This window comes from Herpailurus yagouaroundi, unplaced genomic scaffold (assembly GCF_014898765.1).
Source record: "Herpailurus yagouaroundi ecotype Mexico unplaced genomic scaffold, PumYag 255, whole genome shotgun sequence".
NCBI classification, from domain to species: Eukaryota; Metazoa; Chordata; class Mammalia; order Carnivora; family Felidae; genus Herpailurus; species Herpailurus yagouaroundi.
In genome coordinates, this window is record NW_024412472.1 from 12359 (window position 1) to 34147 (window position 21789).

A 21789-nucleotide genomic window follows, 5' to 3' on the forward strand; every position below is an offset into this window, starting at 1 on the left:
AAATAAAATAAAATAAAATAAAATAAAATAAAATAAAATAAAATAAAATAGGAAAGTCTTCAACATACTTAAATGCTGACAGAAGTCTCCAAAAGGTGATGATTGAAGGTGAGGTTACCAAAAACACATGGTTATTGAGGTATTAGTCCTGAATGAGAAGAAAAATAAGAAAGGATTGGCCATATTTTTAAGTTCAGAGATGAAAGAAAGGGAGTCCAAGGGCATTGAGACCTGGACAATAGGAACAAAACAGTCTGCTGGGGGAGGAGGGTTAGGGTGGGATGGCAAGCTGCCAGGGAAAGACTGGAACGGGTCCTGAGGAGTTCTGAAACAGGCACTTCTTGGACTCAAGATGGGTGTGCAACGGCACAAATGCCCTACAGCAGGGCTGAACATGCCTCAGTCTTGCTGTGGCTTAGGTCCCAGTCTCCCCGGACCATTGATTTCGTTCCCCACCTCCCCAATCATGACTTTTTTCCTTCTGCTTTTCTCCCAGGTCAGGGAGCCTGAGCTGGAGCCAGGGCCCAAGCTGGACCTGATCCAAAACCTGAGATCAAGTTGGGCCCAGAGCCTGGCCCAGAGCTGGAGCCCAAGTCACAACTGGATCGCCCCTGTCATGCAGAAGGAGCCGGGCATTGCGCCTTCCTGCACTGGCATGCAGAGCTCCAGGCACCTCCCCCTGCTACCACTGCTGCTGCTGCTGCTGCTGGGAGCCAGAGTGTCAGGCGCCTGGGGTCAGGCCGGGAGCTTGGACCTACAGATTGATGAGGAGCAACCGGCAGGCACATTGATTGGGGACATCAGTGCAGGGCTTCCACCAGGCACAGCAGCACCTCCCATGTACTTCATCTCCGCCCAAGAGGGCAGTGGGGTGGGCACAGACCTGGCCATCGATGAACACAGTGGAGTGGTCCGTACAGCCCGTGTCTTGGATCGTGAGCGGCGAGATCGCTACCGATTCACCGCAGTGACTCCTGATGGTGCCACTGTAGAAGTTACTGTGCGAGTGGCTGACATCAATGACCATGCTCCAGCCTTCCCGCAGGCTCGGGCTGCCCTGCAGATACCTGAGCATACAGCTCTTGGCACCCGCTACCCGCTGGAGCCTGCTCGTGATGCGGATGCTGGCCGCCTAGGAACCCAGGGCTATGCACTATCTGGTGATGGGGCTGGAGAGACCTTCCAGCTGGAGACACGTCCTGGTCCAGATGGGGCCCCAGTGCCAGAACTGGTAGTTACTGGGGAGCTGGACCGAGAGAACCGCTCACACTATATGCTGCAACTGGAGGCCTATGATGGCGGTTCACCCCCGAGGAGGGCCCAGGCCCTGCTGGATGTGACACTGCTGGACATCAATGACCATGCCCCAGCTTTCAATCAGAGCCGCTATCACGCTGTGGTGTCTGAGAGCCTAGCCCCTGGCAGTCCTGTCTTGCAGGTGTATGCATCTGATGCCGATGCTGGTGCCAATGGGGCTGTGACTTATGAGATCAACCGGAGGCAGAGCGAGGGTGATGGACCCTTCTCCATTGACGCACACACAGGACTGCTGCGGCTGGAGCGGCCACTGGACTTTGAGCAACGGCGGGTCCATGAACTGGTGGTGCAGGCGCGGGATGGCGGGGCTCACCCTGAGCTGGGCTCAGCCTTTGTGACTGTGCACGTGCGAGATGCCAATGACAATCAGCCCTCCATGACTGTCATCTTCCTGAGTGCAGATGGCTCCCCACGAGTGTCTGAGGCTGCCCCACCTGGCCAGCTCGTTGCTCGCATCTCTGTGTCAGACCCAGATGATGGTGACTTTGCTCATGTCAATGTTTCCCTGGAGGGTGGAGAGGGCCATTTTGCCCTAAGCACTCAGGACAGTGTCATCTACCTGGTGTGCGTAGCTAGGCAGCTGGATCGGGAGGAGAGGGATGCCTATAACTTGCGGGTTACTGCCACAGACTCAGGCTCACCCCCACTGCGGGCCGAGGCTACCTTTGTGCTGCATGTCACTGATGTCAATGATAATGCGCCTACCTTTGACCGTCAGCTCTACCGACCTGAGCCCCTTCCTGAAGTTGCACTGCCTGGCAGCTTTGTGGTGCGTGTGACAGCCCGGGATCCTGATCAGGGCACTAATGGTCAGGTCACCTATAGCCTGGCCCCTGGAGCTCACACCCGCTGGTTCTCCATCGACCCCACATCAGGCATTATTACCACGGCTGCCTCGCTGGACTATGAATTGGAACCTCAGCCACAGCTGATTGTGGTGGCCACAGATGGGGGCTTGCCTCCTCTCGCCTCCTCCGCCACAGTCAGTGTGGCCCTGCAAGATGTGAATGATAACGAGCCCCAGTTCCAGAGGACTTTCTACAATGCCTCACTGCCTGAGGGCACCCAGCCTGGAACCTGTTTCCTGCAGGTGGGTAAGTCCCGCACACAGCGGGATGTTGCTGTGGGCAGGAATGGATGAAAGGGTCACAGGGGACCTCAGAATAGAAACCAAGCCTTGCAGGTGCATCTGTTTATGGTGACTTATGTCAGAGGGTTTGGTCCTATCCTGTGAGCTCCAAAGTCTGTGCAGAGTGTGAGGGCTAACGACAAGATGAGAAAGCAGGGTTTGAGAGCTGGGCCAGGTGAGGCAGTTGAGAGAATTAAGATTGGATCAAGAGAAAAAGTGTCCTGTGGTGTCAAGAGGTGAGAGAAACTCTATCAAATCTCAAAGCTGTTCTGAAAGGCAGAGATGGAGATTCTGTACACCCATGTGGTTCCTGTTCCCCTAAGGGGATGCCAGTATTTATGGAGCCCTTGTCCAGTGCTGTGCTCTGCTGGAAGAAATCCCCATCCCTCTCCCTGGAGCTGAGCCTTGATGAGACATTTGGGCTCAGTCACAAGATAACAAGAAGTATTAATGAGATCCCAATATCCAGAGCAGGAAGGCCTCTCAGAGGAGGAGGTGAGAGCCCTGGACAGATTCTGGAAGCCATAGAGTGCTTGTGAGTCAGGCCTGGAGGAGACAGAGGGGGCATGAAACTAAAGAGGCAGGCCAAGGCCAGATTGCAGAAGTCCTTGGACACCAAGCCGTGAGGTAAGATTAGGACTTTACTTGGAAGGCAAAGGAGGTCACTGAACTTCTTTGAGCCAGAAGAGGGTGTGATCATATTGTTTTTTTTTTTTTAATATTTTTTTATTTGTTTTGAGAGAGAGAGAGAGAGAGAGAGAGAGAGATCAGGGAAGGAGAAGAGAGAGAGAGAGAGAGAGAGAGAGAGGGCGAGGGAGAGAGAGAGAGAGAATCCCAAACAGGGATTCCACACTATCAGTGCAGAGCCCGACAGGGGGTTTGAATCCATGTACCATGAGATCATGACCTGAGCTGAAACCAAGAGTCAATACTTAACTGACTGAGCCACGCAGGCCCCATTGTTTTTGTTTTTTAAAGACTACTTTTTGGGAGCAATTTTAGATCCACAGCAAAATTGAGTTGAGAGCAAAGATTTCAAATATACTCTCTGTCCCCATTCATATACCCTCCCCGACCAGAGTGGTTCATTTGTTACAACTGATGAACGTACATTGACACATTATCACCCCAAATCCCCAAAAATGGTTTACATTAGGGTTCACTCCTGGTGTTGTACACTGTATTTGTTTGGACAAATGTATAATGTATATGTGTATATAATGGACATATATAACAACATGCATTATAGTATTAATGCAGAGTAGTTTCACCACCCTAAAAATCCTCTTCATCCCTCCCTCCCTCCTTCCTTCCTACAGATTGTGTTTTTAGGGAACTAACTTGCTTTAAGGGTGAAGGATGGATTAGATCAGTGTGTAGGTGACATATTCAAGAATTAACCCGCTATAAGCTTGGCACTGTGCTGGTCCTAAGGAAGAAAGAAAGAGCACGGTCTTGTTCCCAGGCAGGTCCCAGTCTAGATAGGGAGACACACTAGTAACTAGTGCTGTGTCAGATGGCATATGAGGTGCTGTGGAAGCCCAGAGGAAGGGGCTTTTGAAGAACCAGTGAGACTTGGCCGAATGGATCATACAGAGTATGTGGCTGTGGATTCCAGGCCTACAGAGAGAGCCGCAGAACACTGTGACGTGTTCAGGTGACTGCATTGTTCAGGTTGGCCCCAACTATGCTGATAAGAGTTGCAGAGAGATGAGACAAAATAGTAGACAGGGACCAGATTGCAAGCTTTGACTTTGTTTTAAAAATCACAGGGGGCCAAAGAGGGGCTGTAAGCAAATCTGGTACGCCTTTTGAAACGATTGCTTTGGCTGCATCATGGAATATGGAGTATGCAAGAGAGGAAACAGGAGGTAGCAAGACCTCTTAGGAGACTAGTGCTTGAAGTCTTTACATCTCAGAAGTCCACCAGACCCTTGCGCATCTTCTCAGGGCCTAGACTTCAGGCCAGTGCCTAGATCCAGCTGATGCCTTGCCTCTGGCCAGACTCTGGGTATTTGCCTGCCTGCTGCTATCCAGCTCCCACCCACTCTCCCATGTGTTTACTCTCCCTCTTGGCCTCGGACCAATGGGTGATGACTTCCAAACTTTTTCCTCCTCATTAGTGCCTGAAGCTAGAGGGTAACTCTCCAAGGGGTTTCCTGGAGTTTTTACTATTCATAACTATAGGGAGGTGGGAGTTAAAAATGATCACCGAGTGTTCATACCTGTTCATATCTGAATATTAAGACAAGAAGTCTTAATATTCAATTCACTCAATATACATTTATCAAATATCTACCATGTGCAAGTCATTGCATTAGGGACACAGAATACAGTCATGAATGAGTCATTCGCCCCGCCCCCTGCTTCATGGAGTTTATAGTCTAGAGTGGAGATTCATGTGCAAAGAAGTAGTTGTACTGCAATAAGAAAACCTCCATGATGGGGTCTTATGTGAGGTAGACAGGCAGTATGAATGCATCCCAAAAGAGGTGAGCCTCAAGCTGAGACTTACAGGATGAGCAGCAGTTGGTGAGGAGACCAGACAGTGGGGAGTGTAGGGCAGTGGTCCAGGCACAAGTGACACACATGCACAGAGCAGTGGGAGAGCCTGACTTGTTCAGGGGCCTACAAGTGGCTCAGTGTCTCTGGAGGTTAAGGTTTGGGATGGGAGACTGGGAGGGAGACTGTGCAGGTAGGCAAGACAGTGAGGAGTCAAGCCAAGCCAAAGGGTTTGAGCACTTTTCTTTGGAGAACATTAAAGATTTTCAAGTGGAAGGGTAATATGATCATATTTGCTTTCTCAAAAGATGCTTTTGGTAGTCAGTATAGAACAGCGGTTCACAACTGGGCATGATTTTGCCCTCTGGAGGGGACATCAGGCTATGTCTACAGACATTTCATTCTGACACATGAATGTCACAAATGGTGTGATGCTACTGACATCTAGCGCACAGAAGCCAGGGATGCTGTCAAACATCCTGTAATGCACAGGACAGCACACAACAAAGGATTATCTGATCCAAAATGCCAGTTGTGCCAAGGATGAGAAGTCCTGGTGTAGAAGATGGATTGGAGGCTCAGGCACCTATGAGAAGGGAATCACAATAGTCCAGGGAGAGATAGCTCAGGCTTAAATCAGGACAGTGATAATGGTGATGGAGAGGATTAGACAAATAGGAGAGATAATGAGGATTTACTTAGTCCCTAGTTGATTGATATACTGGGAGAGAAAAAGGGAAGAACAGATTTCTGGCTTGAGCAACTGCCTGGATGGAAGAGTCATTAGAGAGGGGTTGGAATGATCATGAGTTTAGTTTTAGACACATTGGATTTAAGGTGCCACTTGGGACGTCCAAGTGGAGATATTGAGCAGGCATCGATGTGCAGGTTTGGAGCTCAGAAGAGTGGTCCAGGTCAAAGTGCAGATGATGGTCAAAGCCATAGAAATGGAAGAGAAGGTCCTGAGGGAGCATGTCGAGTGAGAAGGCCAGGGAGAGATCCCAGGGAGCAAATGTGTGAGAACAGTCAGGGAAAGGGGAGGCGGAGGAGTCTGTGGAGGGGGAGGCAGCAGAAGGAGAAGTGGGAGACACCTGGGAGGGAGGTCAGGGTGGGGTGGATGCAGTAAGTTTGTGGTCTGGTAGGAACTTCAGAAAATTCACAGATAAGGGTGTTTACTTCCTCCTTGAAGTAGTGCATTTGATGAGAGCTAAGGGCGGGTGGGGATTAAAGGAGAGCTAAGTGGGAGAGGGGACTGACCAAGGTTGGGCTGGGACGCAGGGCTGAGCGCCTGCTGAGAAGAGAAACTGCATTTGCAGTGGAGCCTCTGAGCTGGAGCTGCACAGGCTGGGAAATTCACTTCTGCCTTGGTCATTTCCAGTCAGTGGCCTGTATGCCTTTTGGGGTCACTTCCTGACAACTTCCCCTGACCACTATTTATTGCTTTCTTCCTGCAGGGAGTCAGAGGGCAAAGGTCTTTAACAGCTTCTGGAGATGATGCAGCAGCTGTGCTGCAGCCCGCCTGGATTGATGCAGGGGGATGTTTGTCTCCTGGGATATCTGGGCCCACAGCCACAGTAAAGAGTTAGAGCAGGAGCTGTTTTCCAGGGTTCAGCCATGGCAGGGTCTCTCCGGAGGGTAAACAGTGCCACAAATCACTTCTGTCAAGGGCCTGGGCAACAATCAGAAGTCCTTGGCTAGCCTCCTTTCTGAGGAGCATTTTCTGGCTACGAAAAGGGAACTCTCCAGCTTCCTCTTACAGCATACCGTGACCCTAAGACCCTTGTACACACAGAGAATACTTTGTCACAGGCTACAGCAGTCAACACCAGCTAACACACTGTTGGGGGTCTAATGTGCACCCAATGTATAAAACTTAGTTTGAAGGAGGTTTTTGTTGTAAGGGCAATCAGAATATCTGTTCGCTCATTCAACAAATATATATAGAGTACCTACTGTGTGCCTGGCCCTGTCCTAGGCTCAGAAGCTTTTGGAATGGTGTCTCCTGCTGCTCTGCTTCTGAAATGTTCAGAGGCTCCTGACATTGGTGTCCAATAGTTTACCTTTTCCTGAGCCAGTCTAGGAGATGCCCAAGAATTAACCAGGAAAGCCTTCCCCTACTTCTTGGTTTTGTGGAGCCTCCTGGACATAATGCCCTTGATGCCCCATGGACTTGCAATTCTCCCTCTCTCACTTCCAACAAGGTTGGCTTGAGAGGCAGTGGATGCCACAGGTGTGTGAGCCACATCCATAAATCCACAGAGCAGACCCCGATCCCTCCAGCGATTAGATTCCAGTATCAATCAAACCCTGCTCTGGAATGGCCAAACTCCAGAAAATGCAGGGCTAGAACATCAGTCCCAGTAGGTGCATCAGTCAGTTAGTTCTCTGCTCAGAGTGATTATGAGACTTGGTGATGGTTATTAACTCCCTGTGACCCACCTGGAATTTGCAGTCATAGCCCAAGCACTCTCCTTTGTCAGTGCAGTTTGACCTCATCATTTGCAGATTCTGCATTTGTGAATTTGCAGACTCTCTAAAATTTATTTCTAACCCCCAAAACAATACTTATGGAGCTTTTGCAGACATTTCTGGACATGTGCAGAATGATGAAAAATTCAAGTGGCCTGATGTGCACATTCCAAGCAATGCTCTGCCTTCATATTTCAGCTCATACTGTAAACAAGGGTCCTTTTTGTGGTCTATTTGGTGCCACATTTTTTGCATTTTTGTCCTCTTTGTTTGGTGATTTTGCTGTTTAAAATGGCCCCCAAGTGTAGTGCTGAAGTGCTGTCTGGTGTTCCTAAGCACAGGAGGGCTGTGATGTGCCTTATGAAGAAAATTAGTATGTTAGATAAGCTTCATTCAGATATGATTTATAGTGCCATTGGCCATGAATTCAGTGTTAATGAATCAACAATATATATTACATAGGTGTCTTTAAACAGAAACATGCATAAAACAAGGCTATGTATTGACCAGCTGACAAAAATGTTGTGATCAGAGGCTCACAGGAAACTAAACCAGGTGGTGAGGTTTGAGATTTAGTTGGGTTTTGGCCCATGTCCTATTAGTCCCCTGTATGTGTCCACCATCCAAAGACCCTGGCTCCCAGCTGGCCCAGGGCCTGCTTCTTCTAATTGCCACTTAACTCTGGCTCTTCTGGTCAACAAGATGGACATCACTCACCCCAGCCTCTCCCCAGGTGACAGCCACAGATGCAGACAGTGGCCCATTTGGCCTCCTCTCCTATTCCTTGGGTGCTGGACTTGGGGCCTCAGGGTCTCCCCCATTCCGCATTGATGCCCAGAGTGGTGATGTGTGCACGACCCGGATCCTAGACCGAGACCAGGGGCCCTCGAGCTTCGACTTCACAGTGACAGCTGTGGATGGGGTGAGTGGGCAGACCATGGGGCAGTCTGGGTGTTGGAATAGGGCATTCACCAGAGCCAGACAAGGTCCACCTGACTTATGGCTGCATGTCTCCCTAGGGAGGCCTCAAGTCCATGGTATACGTGAAGGTGTTTGTGTCAGACGAGAATGACAACCCACCTCAGTTTTATCCACGGGAGTATGCTGCCAGTCTGAGTGCCCAGAGTACACCAGGCACAGCTGTGCTGAGGGTGCGTGCCCATGACCCTGATCAGGGGCCCCATGGGCGACTCTCCTACTACATCCTGGCTGGCAATAATCCCCCACTCTTTGCCTTGGACGAGCACTCAGGTGAGGATCCTCCCATTCCCAGGCCTTGCCCCCGGACCCCTCTCCCCACCTGCTTACATGAAGTATTGCCCCCTCTCCCATAACCTTTTTACTTCTATTCTGTTTCCTTATACGTCAGTGCTTCTATCCCTTCTCCCAGGGCTGTTGACAGTAGCCTGGCCCTTGGCCAGACGGGCCAACGCTGTGGTGCAGCTGGAGATTGGGGCCCAGGATGGAGGTGGCCTGCAGGCAGAGCCCAGTGCCCGAGTCAACATCAGCATTGTGCCTGGAACCCCTGTACCACCTGTATTTGAGCAACTACAGTATGTCTTTTCCGTGCCAGAGGATGTGGCGCCAGGCACCAGTGTTGGTGTAGTCCAGGCACGCAACCCACCAGGTATCATTTATCATTATACCCATTTGGTGCTGTACCCAGACACACCACCATAACCCATCTCAAAGTACCCTAGAGTATCACAGCACAGATAACATGCAGGTTACAACCCCAGCACCTCCCTGGACACAGTGCAGGCCCTCTGCTTCATCCCCAGGCACATGAATGTCCCAGTAGTTTGAAAGACACAGGTGTGGACAGTGCTTCTCCCTCCTTGGGATCAGAGTCTGGGCCCCAACTCGTTAGATGCATCCCATCTCTTTCCTGACTCCTCTCTCCTCTCCTCAGGTCGCTTGGGGTCTGTGACCCTTGCCTTATCAGGTGGGGATCCCCGAGGACTCTTCTCTTTAGATGGGGCCTCGGGGCTGTTACAAACACTTCGCCCTCTGGACCGGGAGCTGCTGGGACCGGTGCTGGAGCTGGAGGTGCGGGCAGGCAGTGGAGTGCCCCCAGCTTTTTCAATGGCTCGGGTGCGTGTGCTGCTGGATGATGTGAATGACAACTCCCCTGCCTTCCCTGCACCTGAAGACACAGTGTTGCTGCCACCAAGCACTGCCCCAGGGACCCCCATCTATACACTTCGGGCTCTGGACCCTGATGCAGGTGTTAACGGTCGAGTCACCTTTACCCTGCTAGCTGGGGGTGGTGGGGCCTTCACTGTGGACCCCACGACAGGCCATGTACGGCTTATGAGACCTCTGGGGCCTCCAGGGGGGCCAGCGCATGAGCTGGAGCTGGAGGCCCGGGATGGAGGCTCCCCACCCCGCACCAGCCACTTCCGACTACGGGTAGTGGTACAAGACTCGGCGACCCGTGGGCTGGCTCCTCATTTTGACAGCCCCATCTACCGTGTGGACCTGCCCTCAGGCACCACCCCTGGAACTCAGGTCCTGCAAGTGCAAGCTCAAGCACCAGATGGGGGCCCCATCACTTATCACCTTGCAGCAGATGGGCCAAGCAGCCCCTTTGGCCTGGAACCACAGAGTGGTTGGCTATGGGTGCGAGCAGCACTGGACCGTGAGGCCCAGGAGTTGTACACACTGAAGGTAATGGCAGTGTCTGGGTCCAAAGCTGAGTTGGGGCAGCAGACAGGCACAGCCACCGTGAGGGTCAGCATCCTCAACCAGAATGACCACAGTCCCCGCTTGTCTGAGGAGCCCACCTTCCTGGCTGTGGCTGAGAACCAGCCCCCAGGGACCAGCGTGGGCCGGGTCTTTGCCACTGACCGAGACTCAGGACCCAACGGACGTCTGACCTACAGCCTGCGACAGCTGTCAGAAGACAGCAAGGCCTTCCGCATCCACCCCCAGACTGGTGAGCACTGGGGCCCAAATTCTGAGATCTCATAGCCTCATCCTCAGACTGGTGAATACCCAGACAGAATTCCCAGACCCCTGCCAAGAGGACCAGGACTCAGCCTGGACTTTCACCCTGGCATTCCCTCCCATACTCCCTAAACCCCAGCTTCTCAGCTGCAGGCCTCAGGCTGTGCCCATACATGACCCTTATCCTGCACTCCCAGGAGAAATGACCACACTCCAAACCCTGGACCGAGAGCGGCAGAGCAGCTACCAGCTCCTGGTGCAGGTGCAGGATGGGGGGAACCCACCCCGTAGTACCACAGGCACCGTGCACATCGCAGTGCTCGACCTCAACGACAACAGCCCTACCTTCCTGCAGGCTTCAGGGGCTGCTGGCGGCGGCCTCCCTATACAGGTATGTGAAGTGGCAGGACCCTGCCCTGAAGAAGTGTGAGAGGCAATGGGGTGGAGGGTCATCTCCCCACAGAGCTGTAGGTGTAGATCAGAGAGACTGGCTCTTGGAACAGGTGTGAGAGCAGAAAAGGGGCTCTGCCTGCATTCAGGTGAGGGGAACTTGACTCTGAGATGTCTCAGGTGAGGGAAACTTGACTCAAGAACACAAGGAAGGACACAGCTGTAGGTGAACTGTGTGTCCCCACAGGTACCAGATCGAGTGCCTCCAGGAACACTGGTGACGACTCTGCAGGCCAAAGATCCAGACGAGGGGGAGAATGGCACCATCCTGTACACACTAACTGGTATGATGGGGGAGACGTGGAGAGAAGGGAGTTGGTGGGTGATGGCATGACCTCCCCAGCTCTGGGACTCATGCCCTCACCCTTCGTATACCTGTCCCCAGGTCCTGGCTCAGAGCTCTTCTCTCTGCACCCTCACTTGGGGGAGCTGCTCACTGCTGCACCCCTGATCCGAGCAGAGCGGCCGCACTATGTGCTGACTTTGAGCGCTCACGACCAAGGCAGCCCCCCTAGGAGCTCCAGCCTCCAGCTGCTGGTGCAAGTAAGGCTGCTCTTCCTTAAATCTGTTTACTTCTCCTTGGCCACCACTATGAGCTCCCTCCAAGAGCCACGCTTTCATGGAGTCCTTGTGCCCTCTAGTCAGTCTACTCCTACTGCCCTACCAGGTACCCAGCAGGCCAGCCCAGACCCCTTTAACTTGGCTCCCCTTGATTCTGTCCTTCCTCCTCTGTCCACAACAGGTGCTTCCATCAGTTCGCTCGGCTGAGCCCCCACCGGATCCATCAGAGCCAGACCCAGCGGCTCCGGTGCCCGTCGTGCTGACGGTGACAGCAGCGGAGGGGATGCAGCCCGGATCCCTGTTGGGTTCCGTGGCGTCGCCAGAGCTGGCGGGGGTGGGCGCACTCACCTACACTCTGGTGGGCGGCGCCGACCCGGAGGGCACCTTCGCGCTGGACGCGGCCTCAGGGCGCTTGTACTTGGCCCGGCCCCTGGACTTTGAGGCAGGCCCGGCGTGGCGCGCTCTCACTGTGCGCGCTGAGGGCCCGGGAGGCGCGGGCGCGCGGCTGCTGCGCGTGCAGGTGCGCGTGCAGGACGAGAACGAGCACGCGCCAGCCTTTGCGCGCGACCCGCTGGCGCTGGCGCTGCCAGAGAACCCGGATCCTGGCGCGGCGCTGTACACCTTCCGCGCCTCGGACGCCGACGGCCCGGGCCCTAACAGCGATGTTCGCTACCGTCTGCTGCGCCAGGAGCCGCCCGTGCCTGCGCTGCGCTTGGACGCGCGCACCGGGGCGCTCAGCGCACCGCGAGGCTTGGACCGGGAGACCACACCTGCCCTGCTGCTGCTCGTGGAAGCCACCGACAGGCCCGCCAACGCCAGCCGCCGCCGCGCAGCGCGCGTTTCTGCGCGCGTCTTTGTCACGGATGAGAATGACAACGCGCCGGTGTTCGCCTCCCCTTCACGTGTGCGCATCCCCGAAGATCAGCCGCCCGGGCCCGCGGCGCTGCACGTGGTAGCGCGAGACCCGGACCTGGGCGAGGCCGCACGCGTGTCCTATCGCCTGGCAGCAGGTGGGGACGGCTACTTCCGGCTACATTCCAGCACCGGTGAGTTGGACGCAGAGATTGGGACGAGGGAGGGTGCTGATTTGGAGGGAATGTTGAGGTTTGCTTCCAACCTGCCCTACCCGCTCACCTAGGAGCGCTGTCGGTGGTGCGGTCCCTGGACCGCGAACAGCGAGCTGAGCACGTACTGACGGTGGTGGCCTCCGACCACGGCTCCCCTCCGCGCTCAGCCACGCAGCTCCTGACTGTCAGTGTTGCTGACGTCAACGACGAGGCACCCGCTTTCCAACAGCAAGAGTACAGCGTCCTCTTGCGTGAGAACAGCCCGCCTGGCACTTCTCTGCTCACTCTGCGGGCGACCGACCCAGACCTGGGTAAGACCTGAGGGGATGAGTGGAGAAAGGTACATCTGGAAGGAAAAGGTGTATTTACCCGCTGACCCCCCTCCTTGCTGCCCTTCTTCAGGGGCCAATGGGCAAGTGACTTACGGAGGCATCTCTGGTGAAAGCTTCTCCCTGGACCCAGAGACTGGAGTTCTCACAACTCTTCGGGCCCTGGACCGGGAAGAACAGGAGGAGATCAACTTAACAGGTACACACTGACAGGACCCCAAAAGCCTGAGGTGTTATAAACAGCCAGTGTTACATGGGTAGATGCTCCAAAGTACCTTCTAGAAGCTTCCACCTATTACAGCACAGCTTGTTATATTTTTGGATCATCTTGGGGCAGATTGCTAGGTGATCTGACTACTAGACTGTCCCCGTTGTCATCACACGAAGTCTCAAATACATAATGTCACAGCTGTGCTCTTTAGGATTCCCTCAGATTATACTGTGGCCATTTAACAGAGAAACGTATTGATTGTACCAGAGAGGTTAGGTGACTTGTGCAAGCTAACACAGCTTGGAAGTGGTAGAACTGGGACTTGAACCCACGTTTTTGATATCTCACTTAGTGCCTTTTCTGTCACACTACTACCCATCCAAGATACATCTTGCATGCACTAAGTTTGGGAGATTAGAAGGAAAAAAACATCTTCTGACTTGTATATTTATGTGTACATGTATATGTGTAGGCACCCATGTGCTTGCGGAGTGTGGAGAGATGGACATTTTCTGGCTCATATATACACCTGGTGAACATGTGTGAACGATGTGTGGTATGGGTTTCTCCATGGGATGGGAGCAGGCTAGATCTCATTGATTTTGCTTCCCCACAGTGTATGCCCGAGACAGGGGCTCGCCCCCACTCTTGACCCATGTCACAGTGCGGGTGGCCGTGGAGGATGAAAATGACCATGCCCCAACCTTTGGGAGTGCCCACCTCTCCCTGGAGGTGCCCGAGGGCCAGGACCCCCAGACCCTTACTGTGCTGCGGGCCTCTGACCCAGATGTGGGAGCCAACGGGCAGCTGCAGTACCGCATCCTGGGTGAGAACTGTCCCACACCCACACATCCAGCACCCACTTGTCCAGTTCTACTCCTTGTTGGCTTATGTCAGCCACAGTGTGTCTGGGTTTCCTTTCCTTTCTCTGTCTCCTACTTTTTCATTCATGTATATATGTGTTTCTGAGTGTCTCTTTCTATGCCTCTTCAGTTCTTTATCTCCCTTTGTGTCTCTGTCTTCATTTTCCTGTTTCTTTTTTTTTTCTTGTCTCTGTAGAGCACTTGTTCTCAAAATTTTTCCTTTCAGTAACTCTTAATATTCTTAGTTTTTGAGAATTCTAAGCATTTTTGTTTGTGTGATATCAATATTTATTGATATAGTAATGTGATACATTATTATACATATATATACGAATACATACATAAATACATATTTATAATAAACACATTACATAAATACTTATTATACTAGACATTAAAGCTAAGAACCATTTTTTATCATTTTTTTAAAGTTTATTTTGAGAGAGAGGGAGAGCACACGCACAGGGGAGGGGCAGAGAGAGAAGGAGAGACAGAATCCCAAGCAGACTCTGCACTGTGAGCACAGAGGCTGATGCAGGGCTCAAACTCACTGTGAGATCATGACCTGAGCCAAAATCAAGAATCAGATGCTTACCTGACTGAGCCACCCAGGCACCCCATTTTTTGTTTTTTATTTTTATTTTTTGAGAAAAATTTTAAAATGTTACTGTAAAACAAGCCAGTGAAGTACTGCTTGCCATATTTCTGCATAAGTACAAAGAAGTATTAGAGGTTCAAATAATTTGCTGGACAGCAATGAGATTGCGAAGATTATAGCAGGTGTAACTAAAGGTAAGCCAGCAAAAACCGAATTGAGTCTCTGAAAACATGTTTATGTTCTAAACTTTTTGCCTATACTCTAGAAGATGTAAGAATCATAAGCACACATTCCATTAACTATCCAAGTGATGTCATCACATGTCATGTAGTATTTGGATTCCAGTGTACACTTGTGAAATACTAAGAATTTAAAAGGCATATAATGTCTTAGTATTGATATGAAACTAGTTTGATCTTATATATTCCCTGGAAGGAGTCTCCAAACACACTCTGAGAAGGGTTGCTTTAGCATATCTTCCTTTATCTTCTGTGTTTCTTTTCTCTGCCTTTCTCCCAGTTTCTTTCCCCACCACTCTGTCCTATTTGCTGTTGCCTGTAAATCACCCCCATTCCCATGGACTCACACGTTTATATGCACATGTACTTCTCTGCAGATGGGGACCCATCAGGAGCCTTCATCCTAGACCTAGCTTCTGGGGAATTTGGCACCATGAGGCCACTAGACCGAGAGGTGGAGCCAGCATTCCAGCTGCAGATAGAGGCCCGGGATGGAGGCCAGCCAGCTCTCAGTGCCACTCTACTTGTGACAGTGACCGTGCTGGATGCCAATGATCATGCTCCAGCCTTCCCTGTGCCTGCCTACTCTGTGGAGGTGCCTGAGGATGCACCTGCAGGGACCCTGTTGCTGCAGCTACAGGCTCATGACCCTGATGCTGGGGCCAATGGCCGTGTGACCTACTACCTGGGTACAGGTGCAGCAGGAGCCTTTCTGCTGGAGCCCAGCTCTGGGGAATTGCGCACAGCCACAGTTCTAGACAGAGAACAGTGTCCCAGCTATGCCTTTTCTGTGAGTGCAGTGGATGGTGCAGCAGCTGGGCCCCTGAGCACCACGGTACCTGTCACCATCACAGTCCGTGATGTCAATGACCACGCACCCACCTTCCCCACCAGTCCCCTAAGGCTGCGTCTGCCCCGCCCAGGCCCCAGCCTCAGCACCCCAACCCTGCCTCTGGCCACTCTGCGAGCTGAAGACCGTGACGCTGGTGCTAATGCCTCCATCCTATACCGGCTGGCAGGCACACCACCGCCTGGCACCACTGTGGACTCTTACACCGGTGAAATACGTGTGGCCCGCTCCCCTGTAGCCCTGGGTCCCCGGGATCGTGTCCTCTTCATCGTGGCCACCGACCTTGGCCGTCCAGCTCGCTCTGCCACTGGTGTGGTCATTGTTGGGCTGCAGGGGGAGTCTGAGCGTGGACCCCGCTTCCCTCGGGCTAGTAGTGAAGCCATGCTCCGTGAGAATGCACCCCCAGGTGGGTCCCCAATAATGTCTCCCAGCTTTGTATCCCTGTATGAGCTGGGGTTACTTACTAAAAATGTCTCCTAGTGGAGACATTAGTCTGGTGCTCACTGTCCAACCAATACCATCATCTCCACAGGGACTCCCATTGTCTCCCCCAAGGCTGTCCATGCAGGGGGCTCAAATGGACCAATCACCTACAGCATTCTCAGTGGGAATGAGAGAGGGACTTTCTCCATCCAGCCTAGTACAGGTAAGGGGCAGGAGCAGGGGCTCTGAGGGAACAGGCTCCTGGGGAAGCTTCCTGGGCCTGAGAAAGCTCTGGTTGTGGAGGGGCTACCCTTGAGGAAGGGCCTCAGCGAGGCAGGCTCCAGGGCAAGCAAGAGCTATCTGTGATGCTTTCTGCTGCCCCCACAGGAGCCATCACAGTTCGCTCAGCAGAGGGGCTGGACTTCGAGGCAAGCCCACGACTGCGACTGGTCCTGCAAGCAGAGAGCGGGGGAGCCTTTGCCTTTTCTGTGCTGACCCTAACCCTGCAAGACACCAATGACAATGCTCCCCGCTTCCTGCGGCCCCACTATGTGGCCTTCCTGCCTGAGTCCAGGCCCTTGGAGGGACCCTTGCTGCAGGTGTGGGGTGTGATGGGAAGATGGGGGGCAGGGCTGGCCGGACTTGTCTGTGGCCAGCTCAGTGCCAGCAGCCTCCTCCTCCCACCAGGTGGAGGCAGATGACCTGGACCAAGGCCCCAGTGGACAGATCTCTTATAGTCTGGCCGCATCCCAGCCAGCACGGGGATTGTTCCATGTAGACCCAGCCACGGGCACTATTACTACCACAGCCATCCTGGACCGTGAGATATGGGCTGAAACACGGTAAAGGCTGGTTCTGTAGACTCCTGACACCCCATCCTGTGTCCATCCAGTTTCAAGCCCTGCCCTGTCCCCCGCCTCAACTCCTAGGCCACATCCTGAGTCCCCCAGACCTCTAGCCTGTCGGGTGTCCTCTTAGCCCTGCCCAAGGTTCTCCCTTATCCCCAGGCCCCACTCTTGTTTGTTCTCTGTGTCCAGACTGGTACTGATGGCCACAGACCGAGGAAGCCCAGCCCTGGTGGGCTCAGCTACCCTGATGGTGATGGTCATCGACACCAATGATAATCGCCCCACCATCCCCCAGCCCTGGGAGCTCCGAGTGTCAGAAGGTGAGGGCTGGGTAAAGTGAGAGGTACAAAGGGTGGTAGGGTGGCACTGTACCCTACCCTGGGGCTCCAGGGGTGTCTGGGACCATGCCAGACACACATGTCCTATGTATTACAGATACGCTCTTGGGCTCAGAGATTGCACAGGTAACAGGGAATGATGTGGACTCAGGACCCGTGCTGTGGTATGTGCTGAGCCCATCTGGACCCCAGGATCCCTTCAGCATAGGTCGCTATGGAGGCCGCCTCTCACTCACGGGCCCCCTGGACTTTGAGCAACGTGACCGCTACCACCTGCAACTGCTGGCACATGACGGGCCTCATGAGGGCCATGCTAACCTCACAGTGTTTGTGGAGGATGTCAATGACAATGCACCTGCCTTCTCTCAGAGCCTCTACCAGGTATTGATGTCCCCAGATGTCCCCACACCTGGGCCCAGTGTTGTTCACGTTGGAAGGAAGTGACACAGCTAGAAGTGTCTGAGCGGGGGGAGGGAGGGCTGGATCTTGGAACTGACCTGAGGATGGACCCCTGAGGATGGGAGGGTCCCGTCTCAAACCAGTCTTCCACATCCTAGGAAATGTGTCTAGGTACTTCATCCTGTGCCCAGAAATGGAGGAAGGTGGGAAGTTTGAGTACTGAGTATGGGCTTCAAGCTGGCATGGATGCCCAGCAGGGCTCATGGGATCAGGCTCTAGAACATAGGCTGAGTGGACAGTAGGGCAGCTGGGAAGCTTGGCCATAAACACTTGTCTTCACCCCTCAGGTGACACTGCTTGAACACACACCCCCAGGCAGTGCCATTCTCTCCGTCTCTGCCACTGACCAGGATTCAGGTGCCAATGGTCACATTTCCTACCACCTGGCTTCCCCTGCTGAGGGCTTCAGTGTTGACCCCAACAATGGTACGTCCTTCCCAGGATCTGACCCCTTATCTTTGACTGTGATGGGCCATATTTTGACTTCATTCCTAGAATTTCTTGCCTGAATTCTTAACTCCTGGATCCCTGACCCAGAGAGAAAAATTTCCCCTCCTTAGTCTCTATTTTAAACCCTGTCTTGACTGCATGTCTAGAAGCCATTTCCTGAATCCTGGAAACCATTTCATAAACTCCCAGCGCAGGCTATTCCCTGGAGTCTGAGTTTCAAGGCCATTTCCTAGGCCCCAAAGGATCACCTCTCTGCTCACCTACAGTCTCTGCTGAATGCATATTTCTCTCCATTCCCTTCTCATCTCAGGGACCTTGTTCACAACAGTGGGAACAATGGCCTTGGGCCATGAGGGGCCAGGAGTGGTAGACGTGGTGCTGGAAGCACGAGATCATGGGATGCCAGGCCGGGCAGCACGAGCCACAGTGCATGTGCAGCTGCAGGACCAGAATGACCACACCCCTAGCTTCACATTGCCACACTACCGTGTGGCTGTGACTGAGGATCTGCCCCCTGGTTCCACCCTGCTCACCTTGGAGGCTACAGATGCCGATGGAAGCCGCGCCCATGCCACCGTGGACTATAGCATCGTCAGTGGCAACCGAGGCCGAGTTTTCCAGCTGGAACCCCGGCTGGCTGAGGCTGGTGAAGGTGGTGGACTAGGTCCCCGGGCACTGGGCTGCCTGGTGTTGCTTGAGTCTCTGGACTTTGAAAGCCTAACCCAGTACAACTTAACTGTGGCTGCAGCTGACCGGGGCCAGCCACCTCGCAGTTCAGCTGTTCCTGTCACTGTCACTGTGTTGGATGTCAATGACAACCCACCTGTCTTCACTCAAGCATCCTACCGCATGGCAGTTCCTGAGGACACACCCATTGGAGTTGAATTGCTGCATGTGGAGGCCTCTGACGCTGACCCGGGTCCTCATGGCCTCGTGCGTTTCACGCTCAGCTCAGGTGACCCTTCTGGGCTCTTTGAGCTGGATGAGAGTTCAGGTGCCTTGCGACTCACCCACCCCTTGGACTGTGAGACCCAGTCTCGACATCAGCTTGTAGTGCAGGCTGCCGACCCTGCTGGGACACACTTCGCTCTGGCACCAGTGACTATCGAAGTCCAGGATGTGAATGACCATGGCCCAGTCTTCCCTTTGAGCTTGCTCAGCACCAGCCTGGCAGAGAACCAGCCTCCAGGCACTCTTGTGACCACTCTGCATGCGATTGATGGGGATGCTGGGGCTTTCGGAAGGCTCCGCTACAGCCTGTTGGAGGCCGGGCCAGGGCCTGAGGGCCGTGAAGCATTTGCACTGAACAGCTCAACAGGAGAGTTGAGGGCACGAGTGGCCTTCGACTATGAGCATACGGGAAGCTTCCAGCTGCTGGTGGGTGCTGCCGACGCCGGGAATCTCTCAGCCTCGGTCACTGTGTCGGTGCTGGTGACAGGGGAGGATGAGTATGACCCAGTATTCCTGGCTCCAGCTTTCCACTTCCAGGTGCCAGAAGGTGCCCGGCGTGGCTACAGCTTGGGTCATGTGCAGGCCACAGATGAGGATGGAGGTGCTGATGGCCTGGTGCTCTATTCCCTTGCCACCTCTTCCCCCTATTTTGGTATCAACCAGACTACAGGTGCTCTCTACCTTCGAGTGGACAGTCGGGCACCAGGCAGCGGGACAGGCACTTCTGGGAGTGGAGGCCGGACACGACGTGAGGCACCACGGGAGCTGAGGCTGGAGGTGGTGGCACGGGGGCCTCTGCCTGGTTCCCGGAGTGCCACAGTACCTGTGACTGTGGATATCACCCATACTGCCCTGGGCCTGGCACCTGACCTCAACCTGCTGTTGGTGGGGGCTGTGGCGGCCTCCCTGGGAGTTGTGGTGGTGCTTGCTCTAGCAGCACTGGTCCTAGGGCTGGTGCGGGCCCGTAGCCGCAAGGCTGAGGCAGCACCCGGTCCAATGTCACAGGCAGCGCCCCTGGCCAGTGGCTCTCTGCAGAAGCTAGGCCGAGAGCCGCCCAGCCCACCGCCCTCAGAGCACCTCTATCACCAGACTCTCCCCAGCTATGGTGGGCCAGGAGCTGGAGGACCCTACCCCCGTGGTGGCTCCCTGGACCCTTCACACTCAAGTGGTAGAGGCTCAGCAGAGGCTGCAGAGGATGACGAGATCCGCATGATCAATGAATTCCCACGTGTGGCCAGTGTGGCTTCTTCCTTGGCTGCCCGTGGCCCCGACTCAGGCATCCAGCAGGATGCAGACGGGCTGAGTGACACATCCTGTGAGCCACCTGCCCCTGATACCTGGTATAAGGGCCGCAAGGCAGGGCTGCTGCTGCCAGGTGCGGGAGCCACTCTGTACCGAGAAGAGGGCCCACCAGCCACTGCCACAGCCTTCCTGGGGGGCTGTGGCCTGAGCCCTGCACCCACTGGGGACTATGGCTTCCCAGCAGATGGCAAGCCATGTGTGGCAGGTGCACTGACGGCCATTGTGGCTGGTGAGGAGGAGCTCCGTGGCAGCTATAACTGGGACTACCTGCTGAGCTGGTGCCCTCAGTTCCAGCCGCTGGCCAGTGTCTTCACAGAGATTGCCCGGCTCAAGGATGAAGCTCGGCCATGTCCCCCGGCTCCCCGTATTGACCCACCACCCCTCATCACTGCTGTGGCCCACCCAGGAGCCAAGTCTGTGCCCCCTAAGCCAGCCAGCACGGCTGCAACCCGGGCCATCTTCCCACCAGCTTCTCACCGCTCCCCCATCAGCCACGAAGGTTCCCTATCCTCAGCTGCCATGTCCCCCAGCTTCTCTCCCTCACTGTCTCCTCTGGCTGCTCGCTCACCCGTTGTCTCACCATTTGGGGTGGCCCAGGGCCCCTCAGCCTCAGCACTCAGCCAAGAGTCTGGCCTGGAGCCACCTGATGACACGGAGCTGCACATCTAGCTGTGGCCCAGGCTGGGCCCCGACCTGGGATGCGCACAGTGTCCCCAATGCAGGCCCCATCTGAGCCTGCCCTGGGCAGCCTCGGACCATGATTGGCCACGGGGGAGGCCAGCTCCCCATCCTAAACTCCTCCAGTGGCAGCAGGTCCCACATCTCACCCTGGCCCCATCAGAGCACCAGTGCCACAGAGGCCCTGTTTGGCACTGACCCAGGGCCAGGTCCAGTGTGGGGAGAATTATGAAGGAGGCAGCAGCCCTGGGTTCTCCTCAGTGAGGGCTTCCTGCCCTGTGCCAGCACCTTGAGGTGGAGCTGAGACTTTATTTATTGGGGGGTAGGGAGGATGGGGGGAGGTCCCTCCAACCTGTTCAGGCCCAGCTCCTTTGGGTTCCACTGACACCCCCGCCCCTGCCCAGAACCAAGTGCCAATTCTCACTCTGGAGCCTTAATAAACTGCAGTTTGTATCCAGTGTCCGGCTGTACTCTGTGGGAGCTGTCAGGATGGGGGGGTGATTGCAAGGCACCCTATACATTGTGGACACCTCAGGAGGCACGGAGGGGTATTGGACGCAGGAGCATCTGGGGTGGGGATGGCACTGGGAGCCCGGGCCTAGCCTGAGGCTGACTATCACATCTCTGCACTTGGCCTTTCCCTCTAACAAGGGCCAGAGGCCAGGGAGATGTAGCAGTGACCTAGAGAGGTATTGGCGAATGGGGAGAGATCTTGGGGATGATCAACTCTAGGCTTGAGGGTCCACATGTAATAAGAGCTCAAGCTTGTTGAACCTTTTCCTCATCAGGCTCTGGTGAGCAGTGTG

At 54.3% G+C, this 21789-nt stretch overlaps 1 protein-coding gene across 1 annotated transcript; it reads left to right on the forward strand.

Moving 5' to 3' along the window:
- Positions 1 to 472: 472 nt before the first annotated feature.
- Positions 473 to 21440, forward strand: DCHS1 (dachsous cadherin-related 1). The gene is made up of 20 exons (XM_040461334.1): positions 473 to 2407; positions 8151 to 8339; positions 8437 to 8668; positions 8808 to 9044; positions 9330 to 10355; positions 10564 to 10757; positions 11004 to 11100; positions 11202 to 11359; positions 11559 to 12423; positions 12516 to 12755; positions 12847 to 12972; positions 13601 to 13810; positions 15062 to 15940; positions 16067 to 16180; positions 16345 to 16556; positions 16645 to 16799; positions 16995 to 17125; positions 17241 to 17524; positions 17890 to 18028; positions 18363 to 21440. Exons 1-20 carry the CDS (start codon positions 617 to 619, stop codon positions 20972 to 20974), a joined length of 9891 nt encoding a protein of 3296 aa, XP_040317268.1. The 5' UTR covers positions 473 to 616; the 3' UTR covers positions 20975 to 21440.
- Positions 21441 to 21789: the final 349 nt, after the last annotated feature.